Source organism: Citrus sinensis, chromosome 8 (assembly GCF_022201045.2).
Source record: "Citrus sinensis cultivar Valencia sweet orange chromosome 8, DVS_A1.0, whole genome shotgun sequence".
NCBI lineage: Eukaryota > Viridiplantae > Streptophyta > Magnoliopsida > Sapindales > Rutaceae > Citrus > Citrus sinensis.
The window spans coordinates 19,826,270-19,847,185 of record NC_068563.1 but is presented as its reverse complement, the minus strand read 5'-3'; the positions used below and the strand labels follow the sequence as shown (position 1 = coordinate 19,847,185).

General features: G+C 36.9%; 2 protein-coding genes and 1 long non-coding RNA gene across 4 annotated transcripts; 2 read left to right on the top strand and 1 right to left on the bottom strand.

Moving 5' to 3' along the window:
* Window positions 1-7,543: 7,543 nt before the first annotated feature.
* On the bottom strand, window positions 7,544-9,745 carry LOC127899093 (uncharacterized). Its single transcript, XR_008050947.1, has 2 exons — window positions 8,795-9,745; window positions 7,544-7,919 (listed from the first exon to the last, which is right to left on the bottom strand). It is a non-coding gene; the product is annotated as an uncharacterized LOC127899093 (long non-coding RNA).
* A 1,238-nt stretch (window positions 9,746-10,983) lies between these two features.
* On the top strand, window positions 10,984-14,589 carry LOC102617828 (zinc finger CCCH domain-containing protein 17). Its single transcript, XM_006470838.4, has 3 exons — window positions 10,984-11,467; window positions 12,129-12,239; window positions 12,435-14,589. Exons 1-3 carry the CDS (start codon window positions 11,327-11,329, stop codon window positions 14,394-14,396), a joined length of 2,214 nt encoding a protein of 737 aa, XP_006470901.2. The 5' UTR covers window positions 10,984-11,326; the 3' UTR covers window positions 14,397-14,589.
* A 925-nt stretch (window positions 14,590-15,514) lies between these two features.
* LOC127899432 (putative pentatricopeptide repeat-containing protein At2g02150) lies at window positions 15,515-19,709 on the top strand. 2 transcript variants are annotated; one of them, XM_052432912.1, is made up of 4 exons: window positions 15,515-18,224; window positions 18,389-18,561; window positions 19,060-19,135; window positions 19,270-19,709. In XM_052432912.1, exon 1 carries the CDS (start codon window positions 15,668-15,670, stop codon window positions 17,981-17,983), a length of 2,316 nt encoding a protein of 771 aa, XP_052288872.1. In that variant the 5' UTR covers window positions 15,515-15,667; the 3' UTR covers window positions 17,984-18,224; window positions 18,389-18,561; window positions 19,060-19,135; window positions 19,270-19,709. The 2 variants fall into 2 exon arrangements, with proteins under 2 accessions (XP_052288872.1, XP_052288873.1); XM_052432913.1 differs by lacking the exon at window positions 19,060-19,135.
* The last annotated feature ends 1,207 nt before the right edge of the window (window positions 19,710-20,916 follow it).

Here is a 20,916-nt window from a genome sequence, read left to right as displayed (position 1 = left end):
GCAATTGACACCTTTAAAGGGTATGTTTTAGCCTTGAACCTAGTCTACGGCCCAATGGATTTGAAAGGTATTTGTGTGTTCATAAGTGGACTCCAGATTTTGACACCCCTAAGAATTCCTTCGAAAACCACTCTCTTAAAGATAACCCAATGACACCCCAATGATTCCAAAACTGCCCTCCAAGTTCTTCCTCTTTCAATTTTCAATGTATAGTATCACTCTCTTCTAAAAACACACAGAATATGTGCATTTTTTTGTCTTTTGGTTTTTAAGGCAATGCTATATGAAGAAAAAAATAAACATGGCTTAAGAAGAATATGCAAAAATTTTGAAAAAGAAAAAAATTTAATAAATCAAATCCCAAGTGCAAAAAATAAAGATCAAATTAATTTAAGGATACACAAGAATTTTTCATATTTCATATGGAAGTGATTTGCAAACTTCAATAAATAAAAAACTTAAAAAAATGCGCCAAGCAATTAAAGAGAAGAACTTAATTATGAGAGAGAGATTCAGTATAATAATAATTTTATTTTTGTCTTTTAGGGTAGTTTTAATAAAGATTAAAAATGTTAAAACATTAAAAGGGTTTTATAAGAATTTTACTTTTAAGGTTAATTTGTTAATAAAATTTTTTTTATAGATAAACTAATTAATATACCTAAAACTATTGTTGTAAGGATATTACAGTAAGAGCAAAAAAAAGAATAAGAATATTGAGTGTAGTATATTTAATAACATGTGTCTTTAAGGTATTTTTTAATATATAGAGACTGTACATATATTTAAACTAAAATATAACCCTGAATTAATTAGGAATACAAACAAAAAATTTCATCATTCACATGCAAGTTATTTGCAAACTTCAAAAAAAAAAAGAAAGAAAATTCGCCAAGCAGCGAAAGAGAAAGAACTTAATTATGAGAGAGAGAGAGATTGTGCATAATGATAATTTCCTTTTTGTCTTTGAAGGTAATCTTAACAAAGGTTAAAAATGTAAAAACATTAAAGGGGTTTTATAAGAATTTGAGAGGGGTGAAAAGTTCTTCAGCTGCGCACAACCTAGGGGCCCTAGTTCCACCCCGATTGATGAGCTCTGCCTTAAAATAATCAGGGCCCAATAAAATAGACACAATCCTTGCTGTGATTAAAATGACTAAGACTAATTTTATCATTTTGATATTTATTGAAAAAGAATTATCATTATTTTTGTTTAAAATTTATAAAAATTTAACATATTTATTTATGTAAGAGATAGAATAATACTTTTCTTTTAGCAAACACGATAATAATATTTTATATTTGTTGTTGAAGCATATTTTTAATCAACTAGAGAATTAATTTAGATGAGGGCGATATAACAAAAAGACACAAAGAATTAACGTGGTTTGGCCTTTGGCCTATGTCTGCAGGCAGAGAAAATAAATCTTTTATTAAGATCACGATTACAATTCAACTGTCCCTCTCCTTGCTACCTTTTTTTTTGCGCCTCATACTATAAGAGACCTCTACTTTTATAGCCTTTTATCTATAAAAAGTCTTTTTCTAACTTAAAACTCTTTTTAACTCTACTCTATCTTCTAAGATTTTGATTATAAAATATTTCCATCTTTTTATAGGTTATATCTGTGTCAAACTTTATATGAAATAAAAGAAACTCAGATCTATAAATAAAAATCAAAAAGACCGAAAGAGGGTTTTTTTTTTTTTTGGCTAATTTTCAAAAGAAACCCATATTTAACTAACTCTCAATCACTAAACACTATCTTGAATACTAGAGTGCATTTTACAAGTACACACCTGTAGGGATGGAAAATTTAAGCTCAGATCAATCAAATTGAGCTTTGAGTTAATTGTTTTGGGGAAAAAAAATCATTCGAACTTGTAATCTGACCCAATCCGATTCGAAAATAATCAGATCGAATTAGATCAGACCAAAAGTTTGATAGGCTGCAATGTATGCGTATGTATAGATTATGATGGGTAAACCAAATGCACTAGATAAGTAAAGCAAATTATCTAAATTATAATACTTTTTAATTGACATTGCAAATAACAGTTTTATTATCACATCAAAATCATACATTACACAATTTATATAATACAATTATAAATAAATACAATGAAAATTTGAAATTAATATTTAATATAATATATATTTACTATGAATAAAGTCATTGGATTGGATCTTAAAAGGTGGTTGTCGAGGTGAAGCAAGCTACAATAGTGGCTGTGGTAGTTGGTGGAGCAAGCTACAACAATTGACGAAGTGCAGCAAACTGGCCAAGTTGGTGTGTTGCAGTCTGTATGTGCTTGTGGTTGTGCCGGTGAATGGCCACCTTGGTGATTCGATGGCCCAATACTGTCAGCTGTGTGTGGCACCATGTCCCGTGTAGTGTGGGTGGTGTGAGGAAATTTAATTTTTTTAATTGTGTCACTGTCTAATCCGATCGAATCATGATTCGATTAGGTTAGATAGAACCCCACTCAATCGAGTTGAGATCTTTATTTGCATTTGATCCGAACTCAAAATTTTCTGTTTTGGATTGGGTCAGGTTAAATGCCCACCCCTACGCACTTAAACTCAATCCACCGAATCTATAAGGATCACAAGATATTTCTAGAATTATATAGGAATAAATCACATATAATTAATTCTTCGTCTGTTTAATATTAAATGATCATGAATCAGATTAATGAAGGTTTAAGAACCTTTAGGGCCTGAATTAATTGAAAAAACCATGGAGAAAATGACGTTACGTTAGTTCATTTTTCAAAATTAACCCTTTTCAACTCCATCTCCGTCGTATGGGACTCTTATTGAGAAACTTCAGTGGTTGTCGCTGTGGAAGCTTTCTTCACATCAAAGAACGTGACTCATTCACTCCAAGGGAGTGAGTTCTCTCTTTCTCTTCTCATAAACCTTCTATTACAACCCATTCTCTACCATATCGTCAGGAAGTATCATTATTTTCCTCCAAAATCCCATGGGTACATAGGAGATTACTAACCTTTGTTGATCTTTAACTCTCACTGATGAAGATGGGGCAATCAGCACACTATCAAGCCACTTACGGGCTACATGAGAGAATAAGCTAAAATTGACCCTTGTGGGGAAGATTTTATCCAACAAACTGGCTAATAAAGAAGGGGTACGGGCAGCAGTTCAGTAAATGTGGAAGCCCCTCCATGGAGTGAGAACCGAGAGCCTTGGTGGTAATAAATTCCTCTTCCAATTCAATTTACACATATATCGCATCCGTGTGCTCAAAGGGGGGGCATAGTGTTTTCAGAATGCACTTATTATTCTTATTGAGCCAACAGGTATGGGGGATATATCCAAGCTAGATTTCTCTCGTGCCTCTTTTTAGATCCAGGTTCACAATTTGCCGATTGTCTGCATGACGAAAGAAATGGGGCATTTTTTAGGTAGCCAGATAGGCATTGTAGAGGAAGTAGACATGGGTCCTTCAGGGAATTATTCAGGATAGTTTCTTCGCATCAGAGTGAACATTAACCTTACCCAACCCCTTAAATGAGGCATTCGACTACAATTGGAAGAAGGAGAAGATGTCACTACTTTGCCACTTAAGTATGAAAGGTTACTAGATTTTTACTATTGTTGTGGTCACTTGGGCCATCTCTATCATGAATGTGTTGTCTTCTTTATCACAAAAAATGTAAAAACCTCTATGGATTTTAAATTTAAACTATCTTTGAAAGTTAAACCACCTGTGGAGAAGAGATAGAATCAAAACCTGGATATTGATGAGGGTGCCCATGTGAACAGTTCCCCCAACATTGGCAATCACCCATCTCATTCTAATCCCCCTGACCAAAGCCATAGGTTCACTGTTCCTACCGCCTCCTAGCTCCAGAATATTTCTTTCCAGGACAACAAGCCCAACATTAATGAAAAGGTGGTGTCAAACAACAATTAGCCCAACATTAATGAAATGGTGGCGTCAACCAATAATGACAACCTATATAGGTTCATCGAGCTCCCTCCTAGTGCGGCGCTAGTCAAAACTTCCAAAGGCAAATATATACTATCTACGGAGGTTGTCGGGCCACGAACTGAAAAGCAACGAAATATCTCTAGAGTAGCAGGACCTATGGATTCCCATATTACAGATAATAACTTATCTAGGCTTTCATCATGTTCATTACACCAAAGCTCATAACTAAACAAAGATAACAACCCATCAAAGAAGAAGTGGAAGTTGATGGCCAGAAGGAAACCATTACCAAATGCGGAGCATACCAAGCCTGACATGACAGGTAATAGAAATAAACAGTCCATGGACAAGGGAATTACGTTGCAAGAAGAACATAACTCCCAGAATCAAGCCTCTGAGCCCTTCTATTGTGCAATCCGGTTGAGGGATCAGGAGAATTGGCTTCTCTTACGGCTAAAAGAAGCAGACGTGAATATATTACTTCAACTCCTTCACTGTAGGAAACCATCTCTTATGTGGTACCCCCCAATGATGTGTCAACGATGGAGGCTGGTTGCTAGCCCCGCCGAATGCCATGATAATTCTATGTTGGAACGTCCGGGGATTGGGGAATACCTGGACGTTCAAAGCACTTGCTAAAGTTCTCTGCTTGTACAAACCAAATATTTTGTTTCTTTGTGAAACTAAACGTAATGCATTACAAATGGAGAAAATCAAAATAAAGTTGACTTTTGACAATTGATTTGTTGTCAATAGCTGTGGATCTATTGGTGGTCTTGCCTTACTCTGGAATTCAAATCTTGATTTGAGAATTTCCTCTTATAGCATGCACCATATTGACTCATTAATTCAGTCTGAAGGGGACATTCACTGGAGATTTACGGGGCTATACGGGCATTCATATTTTACGCAAAGACATCATACTTAGAGCCTCCTAAAGCGTTTATCATCCAACTTCAATCTTTCATAGCTTTGCGGGGGCGATTTAAACGAAATTTTGAAGCCATAAGAGAAAAAAGGCGGGATCCTTAGAAATGTGGAAGTTATCCACGCTTTTCGGGAGGCTATTGAATATTGTGAGCTAACAAATGCCGGTTAGAAGGGCTTCATGTTCATGTGGCCAAATAGAAGATATAGGCCAAACTTTGTTTAAGAAAGACTAGATAAGTTCCTTTACAATCCACGATGGAAGAATATCTTTGGGAATTTTTGTGTTTATCATGAGGAGGCTATTGGTTCAGATCATTGTCCTATTAGACTTGAATTTGCCAAGCATAGCAATAGTCAGAGCAAAGTGAGCTATCAACGTTAGTTACGCTTCCAATACGAAGCTGTATGGAGCCACAATGAGGAGTGCCAAAAGATATACCAAGCAATTTGGTCGAGAGATCACAACTCAGTCACAAATAGCCAACTTGCAGATTTCCAGTCGAAGATTTCTTCAACACAAGAAAAACTTTGCTTGTGGAGCTCCACCACTTTTAATAACAAGAATAAAAACTATAAGCTCCTGGTGAATCATTTACGTGAACTTAAAACTACCCCCTTACAATCAATGGATCTCGGTGCAATTCGAAAGACAGAGGACCAAATAGAACAACTTTTGTTAGAGGAAGAATTATATTAGAAATAGAGATCCAAAGTCACATGGCTATAACTTGGGGATAAAAATACCAGGTTCTTTTATGCGCGTGCAACTGCCAGAAAACGAAAGAACTTTATGAGGGGCATTTTAGACGAGAACAATATTTGGGTTGAGGACCAGGACAACATTCTTATTTCATGCAGCTATATAAGACTTCTAATCCATCACCTGAGACTCTACGTGTTTCTTTAGAACTCTTTGATCCTCGTGTGACTGAGGAGCTAAATTTAAAACTTGAGGAGCCTTTTTCTCAAGAGGAGATCATTGCAGCTCTGACACAGATGCATCCTCTAAAGGCCCCAGGTCCTGATGGGTTCCCGACTGAGTTTTATAAAAAACATTGGCCCTTAGTTTAAGATACAATTGTGAAAACATGCTTACATGTCCTCAATGATGGAGGTGACATTGCAGAGCCCAATCGAACTTTAATTGTGTTGATCCCAAAAGCTGAGAATCCTAGGAAGGTAACTGAATTTCGAATCATTAGCCTATGTAATGTCATCTATAAAATCATAACCAAATCAATTACGAACCGCATAAAGACAATCCTCGACCAAATCATCTCCCTGTTTCAGAGTGCTTTTATTCCCCAAAGACAGATTACAGACAACATTGTGGTCAGTTATGAATGTCTCCACCAAATTACAAATAAGCAAAGAGGACGCAAAGGCTTGGTGGTTTTGAAGCTAGATGTGAGCAAAGCATATGACAAGTTAGAATGGTCATTCTTGAAGCAAACAATGATAAAATTTGGTTTTTCAAGGAGGTTGGTGAATCTCATCATGTGTTGTGTCTCTACTGCTACCTTCAACATTTGACTTATTGGAGAGGTTACAGACGCCATCCATCCCCAATGAGGTCTTCACCAGGGATGCCCTTTATCTCCTTATTTATTTATTCTATGTACTGACGTTTTTTCTAATCTCATTCGCCAGGCAGTCGAACAAAAACAGATTCGTGGAGTTGGGTTCAATCAGAATACTTTTGTATTGGGTTCAATCGGAATACTTTTGTAATCTCTCACTTTCTTTTTGCAGACGACAGCCTCATTTCCTCCCAAGCCACAACCGAAGACTGCTCTTACTTAAAATCCATATTTGATCTGTACATTGCAACTTCGGGCCAATGATTTAATATAGACAAATCTTCAATATTTTTCAGTCTGAATGTGCCTCAACACACTATTAATGAAATCAAATATCTTTTCAACCTTCAGGTTGTCTCTCTCCATGAAAGGTATCTGGGACTTCCTTCCATGGTTGGACGAAATAAAATGACTTTTTTCAATCTCATCAAACACAGAGTTATAGGGAAATTAAATAGTTGGCAGTCCAAATTGTTCTCTAGTGGTGGCAAGGAAGTTTTAATCAAGGCAGTGATTCAAGCGATTTCTACTTACGCAATGAGCGTCTTCCGGGTACCCCAAAAGCTGTGCAACAAGATCCAAAGGCTTATCAAAAGATTTTGGTAAGGCTCTAAAGGAAAATCAAAGGGCATGTATTAGCTCTCTTGGAGAGATTTATGTGCGCCAAAAAAGGAAGGCAGATTGAGGTTTTGAGATCTCATCTCTTTCAATCAAGCTCTGCTCGGAAAACTTAGTTGGCACATCTTACAAGATCCGAAATTGCTAATGGTCAAAACTAGGGATGGCAATTTTCGGGTTCGAGTTTGGGTTTGACTGTTCCGGATCCGGACCCGGATACAAAATACTCATAACCGGACCCGCATTAAACCTGATTTTTTTAATCCGGATGCGGTCCGAGTTTAACCCAAAAAAATCCGGATTTCTGAATTCCGGGTTTTGAACCCGAATTGCTTTATTTATTTTTTTTAAAAGACCCGATTGCTTAATTTAACAGGGGAAGTTTTAATGTTTTAATGTATTACATGAAAAAACACATTACGGTAAAATACATTACAATATTCTTCCTAGAATTGGTTCAACAAAATTTGCTGGATAAAGAGCAAAAAAACAGAACATATAATACATCCAGAACCAAACTACCAGAACCAAGTTACTTCACTTTGGTTCAACAAAATTTGCTGGACAAAGGGCAAAAAAACAAAACATATAACACATCCAAGTTCTAAAACAAATACAACACAATATAAAATCTAAAATTCAAAGTTTTAAAGTAATAAACATCCACAACTACAAATCCATAACATAATTCTACAATTTAAAGCTCAAATTTCCAGCCACTAGTGCTAAAGACTAAACTCTGAATCATCCACTTCATTTGATTGTTGCTCAATCATCCAACTTTCATCAATCAAATGCTCTGCAGAAAGTATTGCTTCCTCTGGAATTCCATCTACAAAAAATGTGTAAATTATAAACATAATGAACAACACAACCAATTAGTGATAAATTGATAATACAGGACATTATTAATCAAGAATTCATAAGATTAAGATTTTGAAGAGACATTATTAATCAAGAAAATTACAGAACATTAACTTTGAATTCTTAACAAGAACATTATTAATCATGAATTGGAGGGTACCGGATTTTATCTGGCCCTCCAATTAATTGGAAGAAGCATGCGAGAGGCTGGCAAAGAACAAAAGAGGATTTGAATAAGGAACAAACTGCTATTGAAAATGTAGCTAAGAGCCTTTGCTGGGAAAATATAAAAGAGAAAGGTGATATTGCTATCTGGCAAAAGCCTATTAATCATTTGAACTGTAAAACAAATCAAAAACTCTCTCAGAGTCTACCTTTCTGCCCAGTTCAAGATCCAGATAAAGCTTGGTTCGTGTTACTTTTAGTTTAAACCAAATTTAACATTATGTATTTTCATTTTGTCCATGCTCTGTCAGAAAATAACCCAGTCGAAGCTCAACTCAGCAAAACAAAACAAAATATCCTCAGCCCTCGAATGTCCAAAAGATAAGATGAATAATGAATCAAAAGGGATGAGGCCAAAGCAAAAAAGATGCAGTTTTTTTTCCCTCTAGTACCAACTTTTTATTAACACAACCCCACAACCACGAACTAAAACATAATTAATTAATACAAATCAAGTCCAATACCACTTTTTTATTAACACAACCCCACAACCACAAACTAAAACATAATTAATTAATACAAATCAAGTCAAAAAAGTACCTAAGTGCATCAATAACAAAAAAAGTTGCAAACTTTTGATGAATTAAATAAATAACAAAGAACTAACTTTTTGCTTACCAGAAGAAATGGATCCAAGAAACCACAAACGAACCCAGCCGCGACTGAGGTGGATTTCAACCCTTTTGCTGGCCGCGATAGAGTGAGAGATGAGACGTGTGATGCTGAATTGCTGATGAGTGATGAACCGAACAAAGCCTCACCGTGAAGGAGAGTTGAAGAGAGAGTGAGAGAGATTAAGTGAGGACTGAGGACTGAGGAACGAGTCACGGCTCACGGGTGAGAGAGATTGAGAGAGGAACGGATTATGGATGAGACTTGAGAGATTGAGAGGAGAAATTACAAATTTACAATAGAGTTCAATACTTCAGTTGAAGGAGAAATTTCGAGAGAGGAACGAGAGAGATTGAGAGATCTAGGGTTCACTTTTGCTTTTTTTTTTCTATTTATATTTACGGATTTGTGGATAAAAATTAATATTAAAATAAATAATATTCGGGTTCGGGTTCCGGATTTGCGGGTTCACTTGAAACCGGATCCGGACCCAGAAATATGCGGGTTGTCAAAAACTGATTTGGATTTCGGATAAAAATTACTCTGGTGCGAGTTGAACCCGAACCGGATTTTTTGGATTCAATTCGGGTCCGATCCGGGTCTGAGTTTGGTTGCCATCCCTAGTCAAAACATTAAAAGCCAGGTATTTCCCCAACTTTGATTTTCTTAGCAGCAAAATGGGTTGCAACTTCTCTTTCTTATGGAAGAGCCTTTTATGAGGAAAAGAACTTGTGCAAGCGGGTTTATGTTGGCACATCGGAGCTGGCAAGAATATATTTGTGTATAAAGATAACCGGATTCCCAGACCGGTGTCCTTTAAACCTGTCTCCCCAAAAACCTTACCTATTGAAACCACAGTAACAGAGCTCATAAATAGTAATGGGAGCTGGAATATTCCTCTTATCTAGACTCACTTCTTGCCATTAGATGCTGAAACGATTTCTCATATTCCTCTCCCTCATCGTCCACATCCCGACCAAGTTTATTGGTTCTATGACAAAAAGGGAGTATATACTGTCAAAAGCGGGTACCAGGTAGCTTTGCGCTTGAACCATCACCCCGGTCCCTCCAGTTCATCGTCACTCCAAGCATGGTGGAAATTTCTGTCGTCTCTTTCTCTCCCACCCAAAATAAAGGGTTTTTATGTGGCGCGCTTTACTGGATACCCTTCCAACTCTATGTAATTTATTTAAAAGGAAGGTGCTCCTACCTATCCAAGATGTAACAGAGTGCCGGAGGATAACTTCCATACTTTGGTGGGATGTAAATCAATTAAAAAGGTATGGCGCTTATCAATTTTTGCACACTTTGTCCCTACCTCTCAAAGCATCAACTTCTTTGGAGGAAACTTTGTTCAATCCTTGGCCACTTCCATGTCCAAAGAGACCTTCGAGTCCTTTGTGGTTTTGGCGTGGAAACTTTGGAGGAACATAAACTTATTCCTATATAATGACGAGGAGAATGATACTTTGTGCACCTTGGCTAGGGCTGAATCTGTCATCAAGAACTACAAACTATCGCAACAATCTCTTGTGGCAGTGGCTTCTACAAACTCAAATCATCAGGTTGAAAGTAATTGGTATAAACTCAATATTGATGCATCCATTAAATTTTTTGAAGGTATTGGTAGCCTTGGGGCCTATTGTCAGAAACACAAGAGGAGAAGTTATGGCAGCAGCTGTATATACAAGGCCTTTTTCTGGGGATGTGGAGTTTGCGAAGCGGAAGCTGTTTTTCAGGGGCATAAGCTAGCATGGGACTCAGGCTTATTTTCTTTTATTGTCGAACTCGATTCACTTCATGACTTAATAGATCTCCCATTATGGTCAAACATGTACCAAGATCTTGTAACATGGTGGCTTACATGCTAGCCAAGCTGGCTTTCTCTTCTCCAGATGAGACCATCTGGATTGAAGACTGTCCAGCAGAAATTGCTAATCTCTTTTAATGTTTTCTATGTTTCAATTAAATTTGTTTCCTTTTTAAAAAAAACTCCATCTTCGTCGTAGAAGAACCCGACAACGAATAACAAATAACCAGCTGCCAATAAGAAAGAGCCACGCGTCGAGGTGCAGGCTAACGAAACATACCACAACGCAACTCGCCACCAGCAACAGCAAGCGCAACTCTTAACTTTAACTCAAAAAAAAAAAAAAACCCAAAACATCATCCCAACTCAAGTGTGTCTCAACTCTCCCAAACCACAACTAATCTGTCCACGTTAAATATAATATAAACAAATAAAATAATAAAACCCAAAAAACAAATTAAAAAAAAAGCTCAAAACTCAAAAGCCTTAGCCTTTCACCTTCTTTATAAACAGATACTCTCATAATCACATTCTCTCTCTTTTCTTCTTCTTCTTGTTTCTTTGCGGCGGCTCTCTTGCCCTCCCAGTTTGGATTCGGATCTTGATTCGGGTTATCGGGTCCTTTTCTTCTTCAATAGAATTATAATTATTATTGTTGTTATTATTAATTCGATCTGAATTTGTCCCCCCCCCCCACCCCCCCCAAAAAAAAAAAGAACGCCAGCGCCATGGTCGTCGCGGCAGCAGCTCAGCAACAACATCAACAACAGCAGCAAGTGTCGACGGCATCAGCAACAGCCGAAGAAGAAGCCTTAAAGAGAAACACTGATTGCGTTTACTTTCTTGCTTCTCCTTTAACCTGCAAAAAGGTCCCTCTTTTTTTTTTCTCTCTCTCTCTCTCTTTAGGGTTTTTTCTTTTAGGATCAAAATTTGATAGCATGATTATGAGATCTTGCCTTTAATTGTTTTTCTAATTAGGTTTTTCGGATTCACTATTATTTTAATAATTAAATTCTGCCTCCGTGATGTCAATTCAGTTTCAGTAAGATTGTGGATATTGTTAGGGTTTCTTGCAAAGCTGTGAATTGTGACCGACAGAGACTGATTTGAGTTGCTTTAATTGTGAATCTAATGTTACAAATGTATTGGCAAAATATTGTTGCTGTGTTGATTCCACCAGTCCCAATTGTGTTGGGGAAAGATAAGTTATCTTTCTAGACATTTTCATTAATGTTGTGCGAAAGTGTCCAAAATGGTAGCTTGTTTGGTTCACATAGTGATCTCCTTGTCAACACTTCTTTGCATGACACGGGTTTATCAGTTTGTAAAAAAATGATTAATGAAGTTGATATATCCTGACATTAGAAATAAATGCTTAATATATTCTTAATGAGTTATTGATGTGTTACTTGTTGTCAAGATGCTTTTTGTCCCTTGATGTTGTGTTGCTGCTAGTTGTTTGGTTAACTAGTTGTAATGGTTGTTGAATTGTGTCATTGATACCTTTGATTTTGTTTGTAATGTCAACAGGGGAGTGAATGCGAGTATCGACACAGTGAATATGCCAGGGTTAACCCGAGGGACTGTTATTTCTGGTTGAATGGTAATTGTTTGAATCCCAAGTGTGGGTTCCGTCACCCGGTAAGTTTTTACGTTTTTACTATCCTAATCATTTTGTATTATAAGAATATCGGATAGATTCTGGAAGTGAGTGGAATCTAGTTGATTTTGAAACCATTGGACAATAAAGTCAGCAGTTCTTTTGGATTTATTTATGTGGTTTCCATTTATCTCTGCTACATCATTGACGTGGAATTTTGATGTCATCTTTTTCAGCCCCTTGATGGCCTAATAGGAACCCAAATGGCAGTCTCTACTGGATCTTATTTTCCTTCATCACACTCAGCAACTATGCCTGCTGCACATGCCTCAAACAACTCGGGTAAACAAGCAGTCCCATGCATTTTCTTTCAAAAGGGGCTTTGCATAAAAGGTGACAAATGTGCTTTTCTGCACGGACCAAATACTGCTGTTAATAAAGCCCCACAGCCTACAGCAGCTGCCCCAGCTAATGAACCTCCAACTTTGAAAAAGGCTTCTGGTGTCCTTCAAAAGTGCACTCAAGAGCAGAAGGTTCCACCAGCAAATGTACCAAAGGCAGTTGTAGTACGTCCTGAAGCTAATAAGCATACTCATAAAGCTGAAACTTCTTTCCCACGAAATGCTGCTGGCAATGAAAGAAATGCACCACCTCCTTCTGGGACAGACGATGAATTTCCTCGATATAAAGCTACAAACGTTCCTCCTGTCATCAATGGTAACTCCTTGATCTGCTCTAATCGTTTGCATCAGGCTCATGCACTGGATGATCAAAGTTTCCAGCATGGTAAGGATGCTGATGAGTTTTTGAGGGAGTCCTCTCCTGGATTTGATGTTCTTGTTGATGATGAGCTCAGAGATTCTGATTATTATCATGATGAAGATCAATATGGCAGAACAAGAGGGCATGAAGGAAGGGACTTGAACTCAGTGAATGAATATGATATTGGCCGCTCTGTTGATTACACTTCATTGACTGAAATGGGAAGAGAAACATTTCGTGATCCACGAGAATATGACATTGGCTCGTATGACCATATCAGTATGCAGGGGCAGTATGCTTGGGAACAGCACATGGCTGCATCAGATAGAGTGTTAGTGGGTGATTCATCTAATCAGGAAAGGAGGAGTTACTCGAAGTCTGAAACTCATAATCAAATTAATGAATCAGATTTGCGATATCGTTTGTCAAAGCATCGGAGGGCTAATGGGTTGAGATCAGTCGTCAGCCCCGATTATGCCCCTGACAACCAATTAGAAGAGCAATCTCACCGTATTTCTACTCGAAGAGACTCACGGCATTTAGCTTCCCAGGAGAGCTCCCTTAGTAGTCGCCTCCATGGCAGAATAAAGCCTCCAAGGAGATCTCTAGTCAGTGGTAGTGATTTACGGTCAGAAAGGGATCTGGAAAGGGGAAGGAATTGGGGCTCTGTGTCACCTGGTAGGCCTCAGACATCGCACCAGGGGAGGCTTCGTGACAGAATAAAAGGGACACTAGAGGATGATTACAGTGGAGGAAGAAACTTCAGGGGCCCCAGGATGATGAGAAGAGAGATGATGGATGACAGAGATGCTGATTTTGCTGGTCCTAAAAGCCTTTCTGAGCTAAAAGGTAAAAAGAATGCAGAGAGTAAGGAGCAGCAATCTCTTCGAAAGAGGAAAAGCTTAGAGGATCATCGACAACCTGAAGGTGGCCTTTCGTTCGACGGTCCAATGCCCTTAAGCGAGATTCTGAAAAGAAAAAGAGGAGCTGGAGGAGCAACATCAGCTTCCACTGAAAAATCTTCTGCCAATATGGAAGTCGAGAATCAAAAAGAAAGCCAGGGAAGCTTGGTTGGCAGCTCCAATAATACTGCAGCACAAAGTGCTGTTTCAACTGTATCCAAGGAAGTATCCAACTATAAGGAAGCTGGTGCTGTCAAAGAAACCGAAGGTAAAAATGAAGCAACCCATGACAAGTCTTCTCAACTGCCAAATGCAAGTGAGGTTGAGGCTGAAGATGGGATGATTGCAGAAGAAGGGATTGAAGATCATGATCTTGAAGCGGATGATCTGAGGGATGGAGAGTATGAATATGAGCAGGGCGATGAAGGGGATTATAATTATGAAGAAGGTGAAAATGCAGAGGGCGAAGAAGAATACTTGGAAGATGAAGATGGAGATGACTTTGCTAAGAAGATTGGAGTCATGTTCTCTTGAAAAGTATGAGTACAGAGACAACTTGTCTGTATTTATTTTTTGCTGTAACCGTGGGCAAGTTCTTTCTGATTAAGCTCAGGCTCCACTGGTTTTGCTGTTATGGAGTAGGGAAATATTTAAATTTTTGCTCTTGTATCAATTGAAACTTTTTCAGTGTACTTAAAACTAATTGAATCAGGATTTTTCTTTGCTTTGTTGCATTTTGCTTTGGAATTGGCTGGGCCACTACCATACCAGTTCAATTTTGGTTGCTTGGTACTTGACTGTAACACTAGAGTCTTAGACACGTGATAACAAAGATTATATTCTTGGTTTTGGCCACAGGATTTGTGCCATATTGTAATTAGTTAACCCTTTGCAATGATTAAATCTGTTATGCTGCATGTGTGTGGTTTCTTGTTACTTAAACATGGTTGGGAACTAATTGTTTATACAGAAAATTAAAAGCTTGAGTTAAATTATAGTCTATTTAGCGAGAACTGAAAATTGAGTATAAATTTGGCTTGATGAGGAGTAAATTCACATGACAAATTCTTGAGAAATTGGTACATTGAATGGTAATTTAGCTTAACTGTAAACATTATATTATAATAAATATTAAAAAAAAAAACTAGTGTCACATTGTTGTATTCAATGTCACTAGATGATAACATTTTATCAGAACGTAAAACTTATTATTTAAATTATCGTATTTTTCATATATTGCTTTTGTTATAAAAATTAACATAATTGCTATAATTTTAATTGGGTGTGACTGATCATCGGACGGTGCTTATGTTATTGGGCATAAGGGAATAAAACATTATTAATTAACTTAATTGCTATAATTTCTTACGAGCTACTAGATGTCTAAGATTTGAAAAATCCACTGCTGACATGAGGGCCGAGGGGAGAGCTTTTAGTTTTCGATGCATTTAAAACGATATAAATATTACACATGTTCAAACTAATTTATAAATAGAATTTCATAAGTAAATTTTGTCAATAGAATTATAATTAAATTAACTTCTTAAAAATATTTTTAGCCGTGTTTCACAGTATTAATTTCTTAATAATAAAAATAATTAAAAAAAAGGGGAAAAAAAATTAAAAGCACTGCTGCTCCACCCAATATGAATGCCATTTCCACTTCGCTAAATTACAGTCAAAAGTGAAAAACTCAAAAACCTTTAATACGCTCATAAACCCTAATCTATGGTTATGCTTGTGCATTCAACAAAGCCCCAGCAATGCAAATGCAAAAGCAAATTCAATCACATCTTCTCTGAACAATGAAACTAATTGAAGCTGCTTTGAGTTTCTTCTCCAAAATGCTATTTTCTTTTCGCCGTCTCCTCTTCATCAAACGTAGAATCATCATCCCTCACACTCACAGAGTGAGCCCTCTCCTTTCTTTAAACCCTAGTCATTTCTCTTTCAATCAATCTTGTCCTTTGATTTGGTTCACTGGTTTTCTCTATATTATCAGATACCCTTTTGTCTCCAAAGCAAATCCCCACAATTATTTTCAACACATTAGTAGAGATTCTTTGTGTAAAATCATTCAAAAAGACCAATGGGACGACCCTCAAATCGTTCGTTTGTTTGACTCTTCATTGGCCCCCATTTGGGTTTCGAGGGTTTTGATTCAATTCAAACAAGACCCGAGATTAGCTTTGAAATTCTTTAAATGGGCAAAAACCCGAACTGGGTTTTGCCACACTACTGAGTCGTATTGCATTTTGGTTCACATTTTGTTTTATGCGAGGATGTACTTAGATGCTAATAATACTCTTAAAGAATTGATTTTGTCTATCAGGTCAAGGAAACTGCCGGGTTTTGATGCTTTTGATGCTTTGTGGTTGACAAGAAATGTATGCGTTTTTGCATCTGGTGTGTTTGATGCTTTGTTTAGTAACTTAGTTGACTTGGGACTGCTTGAGGAAGCTAACGACTGTTTTTCTAGGATGAAGAGGTTTAGGGTTTTGCCAAAAGCGCGGTCTTGTAATGCGCTTTTGCATAGGCTTTCCAAGTCAGGGAAGGGGAACTTGTCGATCAAGTTTTTCAGGGATATGGTTGGGGCAGGGATTGCCCCATCTGTGTTTACTTTTAATATAATGATAGATTATATGTGCAAAGAAGGTGATATGGATACTGCTAGAAGCTTTTTTCACAACATGAAACAAAGAGGGTTGATGCCGGATATTGTTACATACAATACTCTTATCGATGGTTACGGGAAGATTGGGTTGTTGGATGAATCACTATGTATATTTGAAGAAATGAAGGATGCAGGTTGCAAGCCTGATGTAATAACATACAATGCTTTAATTAATTGTTTCTGTAAATTTGAGAGAATGCATCGGGCTTTTGAGTTTTTCAGAGAGATGAGGAATAATGAGTTGAAACCAAATGTTGTAACTTATAGCACATTAATTGATGCTTTATGCAAAGAGGGGATGATCCAACAGGCAATTAAATTTTTTGTTGACATGAGAAGAGTAGGTCTTAAACCTAACGAATTCACATTTACTTCTTTGATTGATGCGAAATGCAAAATAGGTAATCTTGATGAAGCTTTGAAGCTGGCTAATGAGATGTTGCAAGAGGCTGACACTGAGTTGAACATTGTTACATGTACAAGTATACTGGATGGTCTTTGTGAAGCAGGGAAGATGAAGAAAGCAGAGGAACTATTTAGGGAAATGTTAAAAGCAGGAATAACTCCTAACCAGCAAGTTTATACTGCCCTTATTCATGGTTATGTTAAGGCCAAGAATTTAGAGACTGCCATGGAACTTTACAAAGAAATGAAGGGAAAAAACATTAAAGCAGACTTGCCACTATATGGGACCATCATTTGGGGTCTGTGCATCGAAAGTAAATTTGAAGACTCTAAGCTTTTGTTAAGTGAGATGAAGGAGAATGGTCTAACTGCAAATACTGTCATATGCACAACGCTTATGGATGCTTATTTTAAGGCTGGAGAACCTTCGGAGGCCCTCAGTCTGCTAGATGAAATGTTGGACTCGAGAATTGAGGTTACAGTTGTGACATTTTGTGTATTAATTGATGGTTTGTGCAAAAGTGGACTGGTCCGAGAAGCAATTGATTATTTTGGTAGGTTGCCAGATTTTGGTTTGCGTCCGAATGTTGCTGTATATACAGCCCTGATTGATGGTCTTTGTAAGAAAAATTGCATTGAAAGAGCCAGAAATTTGTTTGATGAAATGCTCAAGAGAGATATGATTCCTGATACAACTGCGTACACCGCTCTGATAGATGGATACTTGAAGCATGAAAGTTTTAAGGAAGCTTTGAATTTGAAAAATAGAATGACTGAAGTTGGTGTGGATCTTGATCTGAATGCCTACACTTCCTTAGTTTGGGGGCTTTCTCGATGCGGTCATCTGCAGGAAGCAAGAGTGTTATTTCATGAGATGATTGGCAGGGGGATCCTTCCTGATGAGATTCTATGTATCTCTCTATTAAAGAAGCATTATGAGCGAGGAAATATGGATGAAGCAATTGAATTGCAAAATGAAATGATGGGAAGGGGTCTGTTGTCTGGCTCTAAGAATTATGCTCTTCCTATAGTACAAACTTGAGAGTATACAAAATGTTATTCGTCTGTAATTTGTTGAGGCTTTACTTTGAGCCAAAAGTAAGGAACCGGTCGCCTTTTCCTGATCAAGAATATATCTTTTGGCACATATTAGAAAGTACCTTTTTGATATCCTGATTCAAACTGCTGGAGGGTAATGCTTTTATCAGAATACACAAATTCTAGTGACTGTCAGCACAAAAATTGCATTATGCTTCTGTAGTTTGAAAGTCCTAACCTCCAAGGTGAGTTCAATTTCATTTTCTCTGGTTTCTGATTATGATAGGTCAGCTGCAAATTCTTAATGAACTTAAAGAACTAGCAACTTTAATAAGGGGAAAAGAAGCATTTTTAACATTCATGCTCAAAACTTGTGAATAATGGTTTGTTTTTATAATTTTTGATGCAGGACCTCTCTAGGACTTCATTGAATAACACAGGTTGGTGGTTTTTGGTTGGAAAAGTTGGATTTGAACCACGAGTTCTAATTCAAATCAAACCAACAGGTGAAAGTCTGTCACACTCCAATGCAAAAGCTTTTACGTTGATCTGGATCGTTCTTTAACCCCTTCAAGGAGCAAGGTATCTTTCTGTTGCTTGCACATTTTACTCATTAAATGCATGACAGCATGTTTTTTGGTTTTCTTTTTCTTATTAGCTAGCAATCAAATAGAGTAATGATACAGCCACAAAGTCTTTTGTAGAAATATGATTAGTTGAATGAAAATATCACATGGTTGATGTTATGCCACATTAGTTTGTACAAGAGTTTGTGACTATAATATTACTCACTCAAATAACTTATAATTGTGTTAATTGCTTCATTTGCTAATCGACAAAAGCAGCTTCTTCATTGCATTGATTTTTCTGTGCCTATCTTGCTATTTTTGTTCCTATATTACATCTGTAGTGAGCTACTGACTTATGCTGGCTTTCAATAATCTAGCGGTTAGGTCTGGTTCCCAGCTATTTGTGTGTTGCGTGTGTGTTGTTAAACTATTCACCATTTCCAGAGAAGAGAACTTGGTGATTACAATAATGTAATAGCATCTCTAACTGTGAACTTGACTGTTTCTGCAGCTGTCTTATATTGACCGATGCTTTTTAAGTAATGCTGGATAAAGATTATCTCAAAACCCCTCTTGTTTTCGCAATGGTAACTCTCTTTTACAACATATGTTATGCTGGGAAATTTGACTCTGGAAAAATAGAGAATACAAATGTTGAAATATTCATGTTCAGGATACTATCAAGATGAGATATTGACTGAACTTCCTCGTGTTTTGGCAGGTTTTTCGTTCTAAAGCTGGCATAGAACTCTTGTAAATGGGCTGGAACAGTGAAAGTTAAAGCTTTAGTGATGACAAGAAAGGATGTACAAGCATAGAGAAAGCACCAATGATGAGATATTGAGATGGGATATGAAGACATTGATTCATCACTCTTGCCCTTGGCTTTGTGTAAACAAATATAGTTATTACACCTGTGCTTTAGTCCTGCATTTCTCTCTCTAGGTAGTCTGATTTCTGAATAAAGGGTGATAGATTTGCTTCCAATTGAGGTGACCAATCATATGAATTCAAAATGCCATTTATGTGCATGCATCATATAGTTATGTATCAAATTATTGCCTAGTGAAAATTTATGGTCATCCGAAACACGTACTGAATGAAACCTTATCGTGATAATCACGAGGTAATTGCAATAGAAATCCCGTAATACTTTTAAAATTTATGGTCAGCACTATGTTTTTTTTTATATATTTACATTTAACTATCATAAAATTTTGATATATACTTTACACCACTTTTATTTTTAAGTTTGTATCAATCTATAACTTTGACACTATAAAATGATTACTTTATTCTTAAATGAATTAAAAGATCATTTTATTTTACAAAATTTTAAAAAATAAAAAATTAAATTATAAGAATATCCTTAAATTTAATAAAATAAATAAATCTTGAATCAATATGTTAATTTTTATAGATATAATCTCATTTAAAAATTATTGTGTTTTTTTTTTGTAATCATTTAATTTGAATAGAAAGTTTCTTAATATTAATTATAGGGAAGTTTACAATAATTATTGGGAGCTTTTCTCTTCATGTTAATTTTTGTAAATTTTTATATAATTAATTTAATTACAAAAAATAAATGAAATTATAATTACAAAAAATTTTAACTACAAGATGTTATTTTTTATAATTTTAATTTCAACGAGATATAATTTTACTTGAAACATTTTCACTATTGTTTTCAACTGATTTTGGAGTAAGAAAAGCCAAACCAATCTAGAACAATAAATTTGTTATTTTTGGGGGAGACGGGGTACCTCACTAATTTGTTGTGTGCGGTGTGGTGTATCTAAAATTCGGAGGAGGTGAGAAGGAGAGAGGGAGTGGTAACGATGGTGGAAGGTCAGAAACAAGAGAGGTGTCCTTTAAAATGAGCTTCACGCCTGCAAAATAGTGAAATAAAGGTTAGAGATGAAGCCGGGGTACCCCGGCGTTCAAACTCCGACGCTCAAGTTAGCAAACTCAGGCTTTTCTGGCAAACAGAGCTGGGTAGCCCTCTGTAAATTAGGGTTTAAGGTTGAAGAAAACCTCTTTTTTCGGAGTGTGAGTGTTTTTAGGTGAGTGAGAGCCTCCCTTGAGAATGAAACCTAGGCGCCTTTATATATGGAGTACCTCGGCTGCCACGTGGCGTACCCTTTTTGGCTAACGTCCTTTTACCGTTTTTATGATTTTTGGGCCGTTATGTGCATGTTCGCAGCGTATCTCATCCTTTGGAAACATGGCGTGCGCTGGAGAGTGGTCCAGGGTACCTCTGCAGTAGCTGTCGGGTAGGCGGTTGGGGACCACTGTCCTTGGGACAGTGTCCTTCATTTTGGCAGAGGTGGCAGGCGGCTGTCCCTCCTTTTAGCACATCGTTTTT

Bases quoted from the DNA above. Each gene is read 5' to 3' on its own strand.
- LOC102617828 (XM_006470838.4), top strand. From the start codon at position 11,327: ATGGTCGTCGCGGCAGCAGCTCAGCAACAACATCAACAACAGCAGCAA. The intron at 11,468-12,128 runs GTCCCTCTTTTT...TAATGTCAACAG, and splicing joins CTCCTTTAACCTGCAAAAAG to GGGAGTGAATGCGAGTATCG. The intron at 12,240-12,434 runs GTAAGTTTTTAC...CATCTTTTTCAG, and splicing joins AGTGTGGGTTCCGTCACCCG to CCCCTTGATGGCCTAATAGG.
- LOC127899432 (XM_052432913.1), top strand. From the start codon at position 15,668: ATGAAACTAATTGAAGCTGCTTTGAGTTTCTTCTCCAAAATGCTATTT.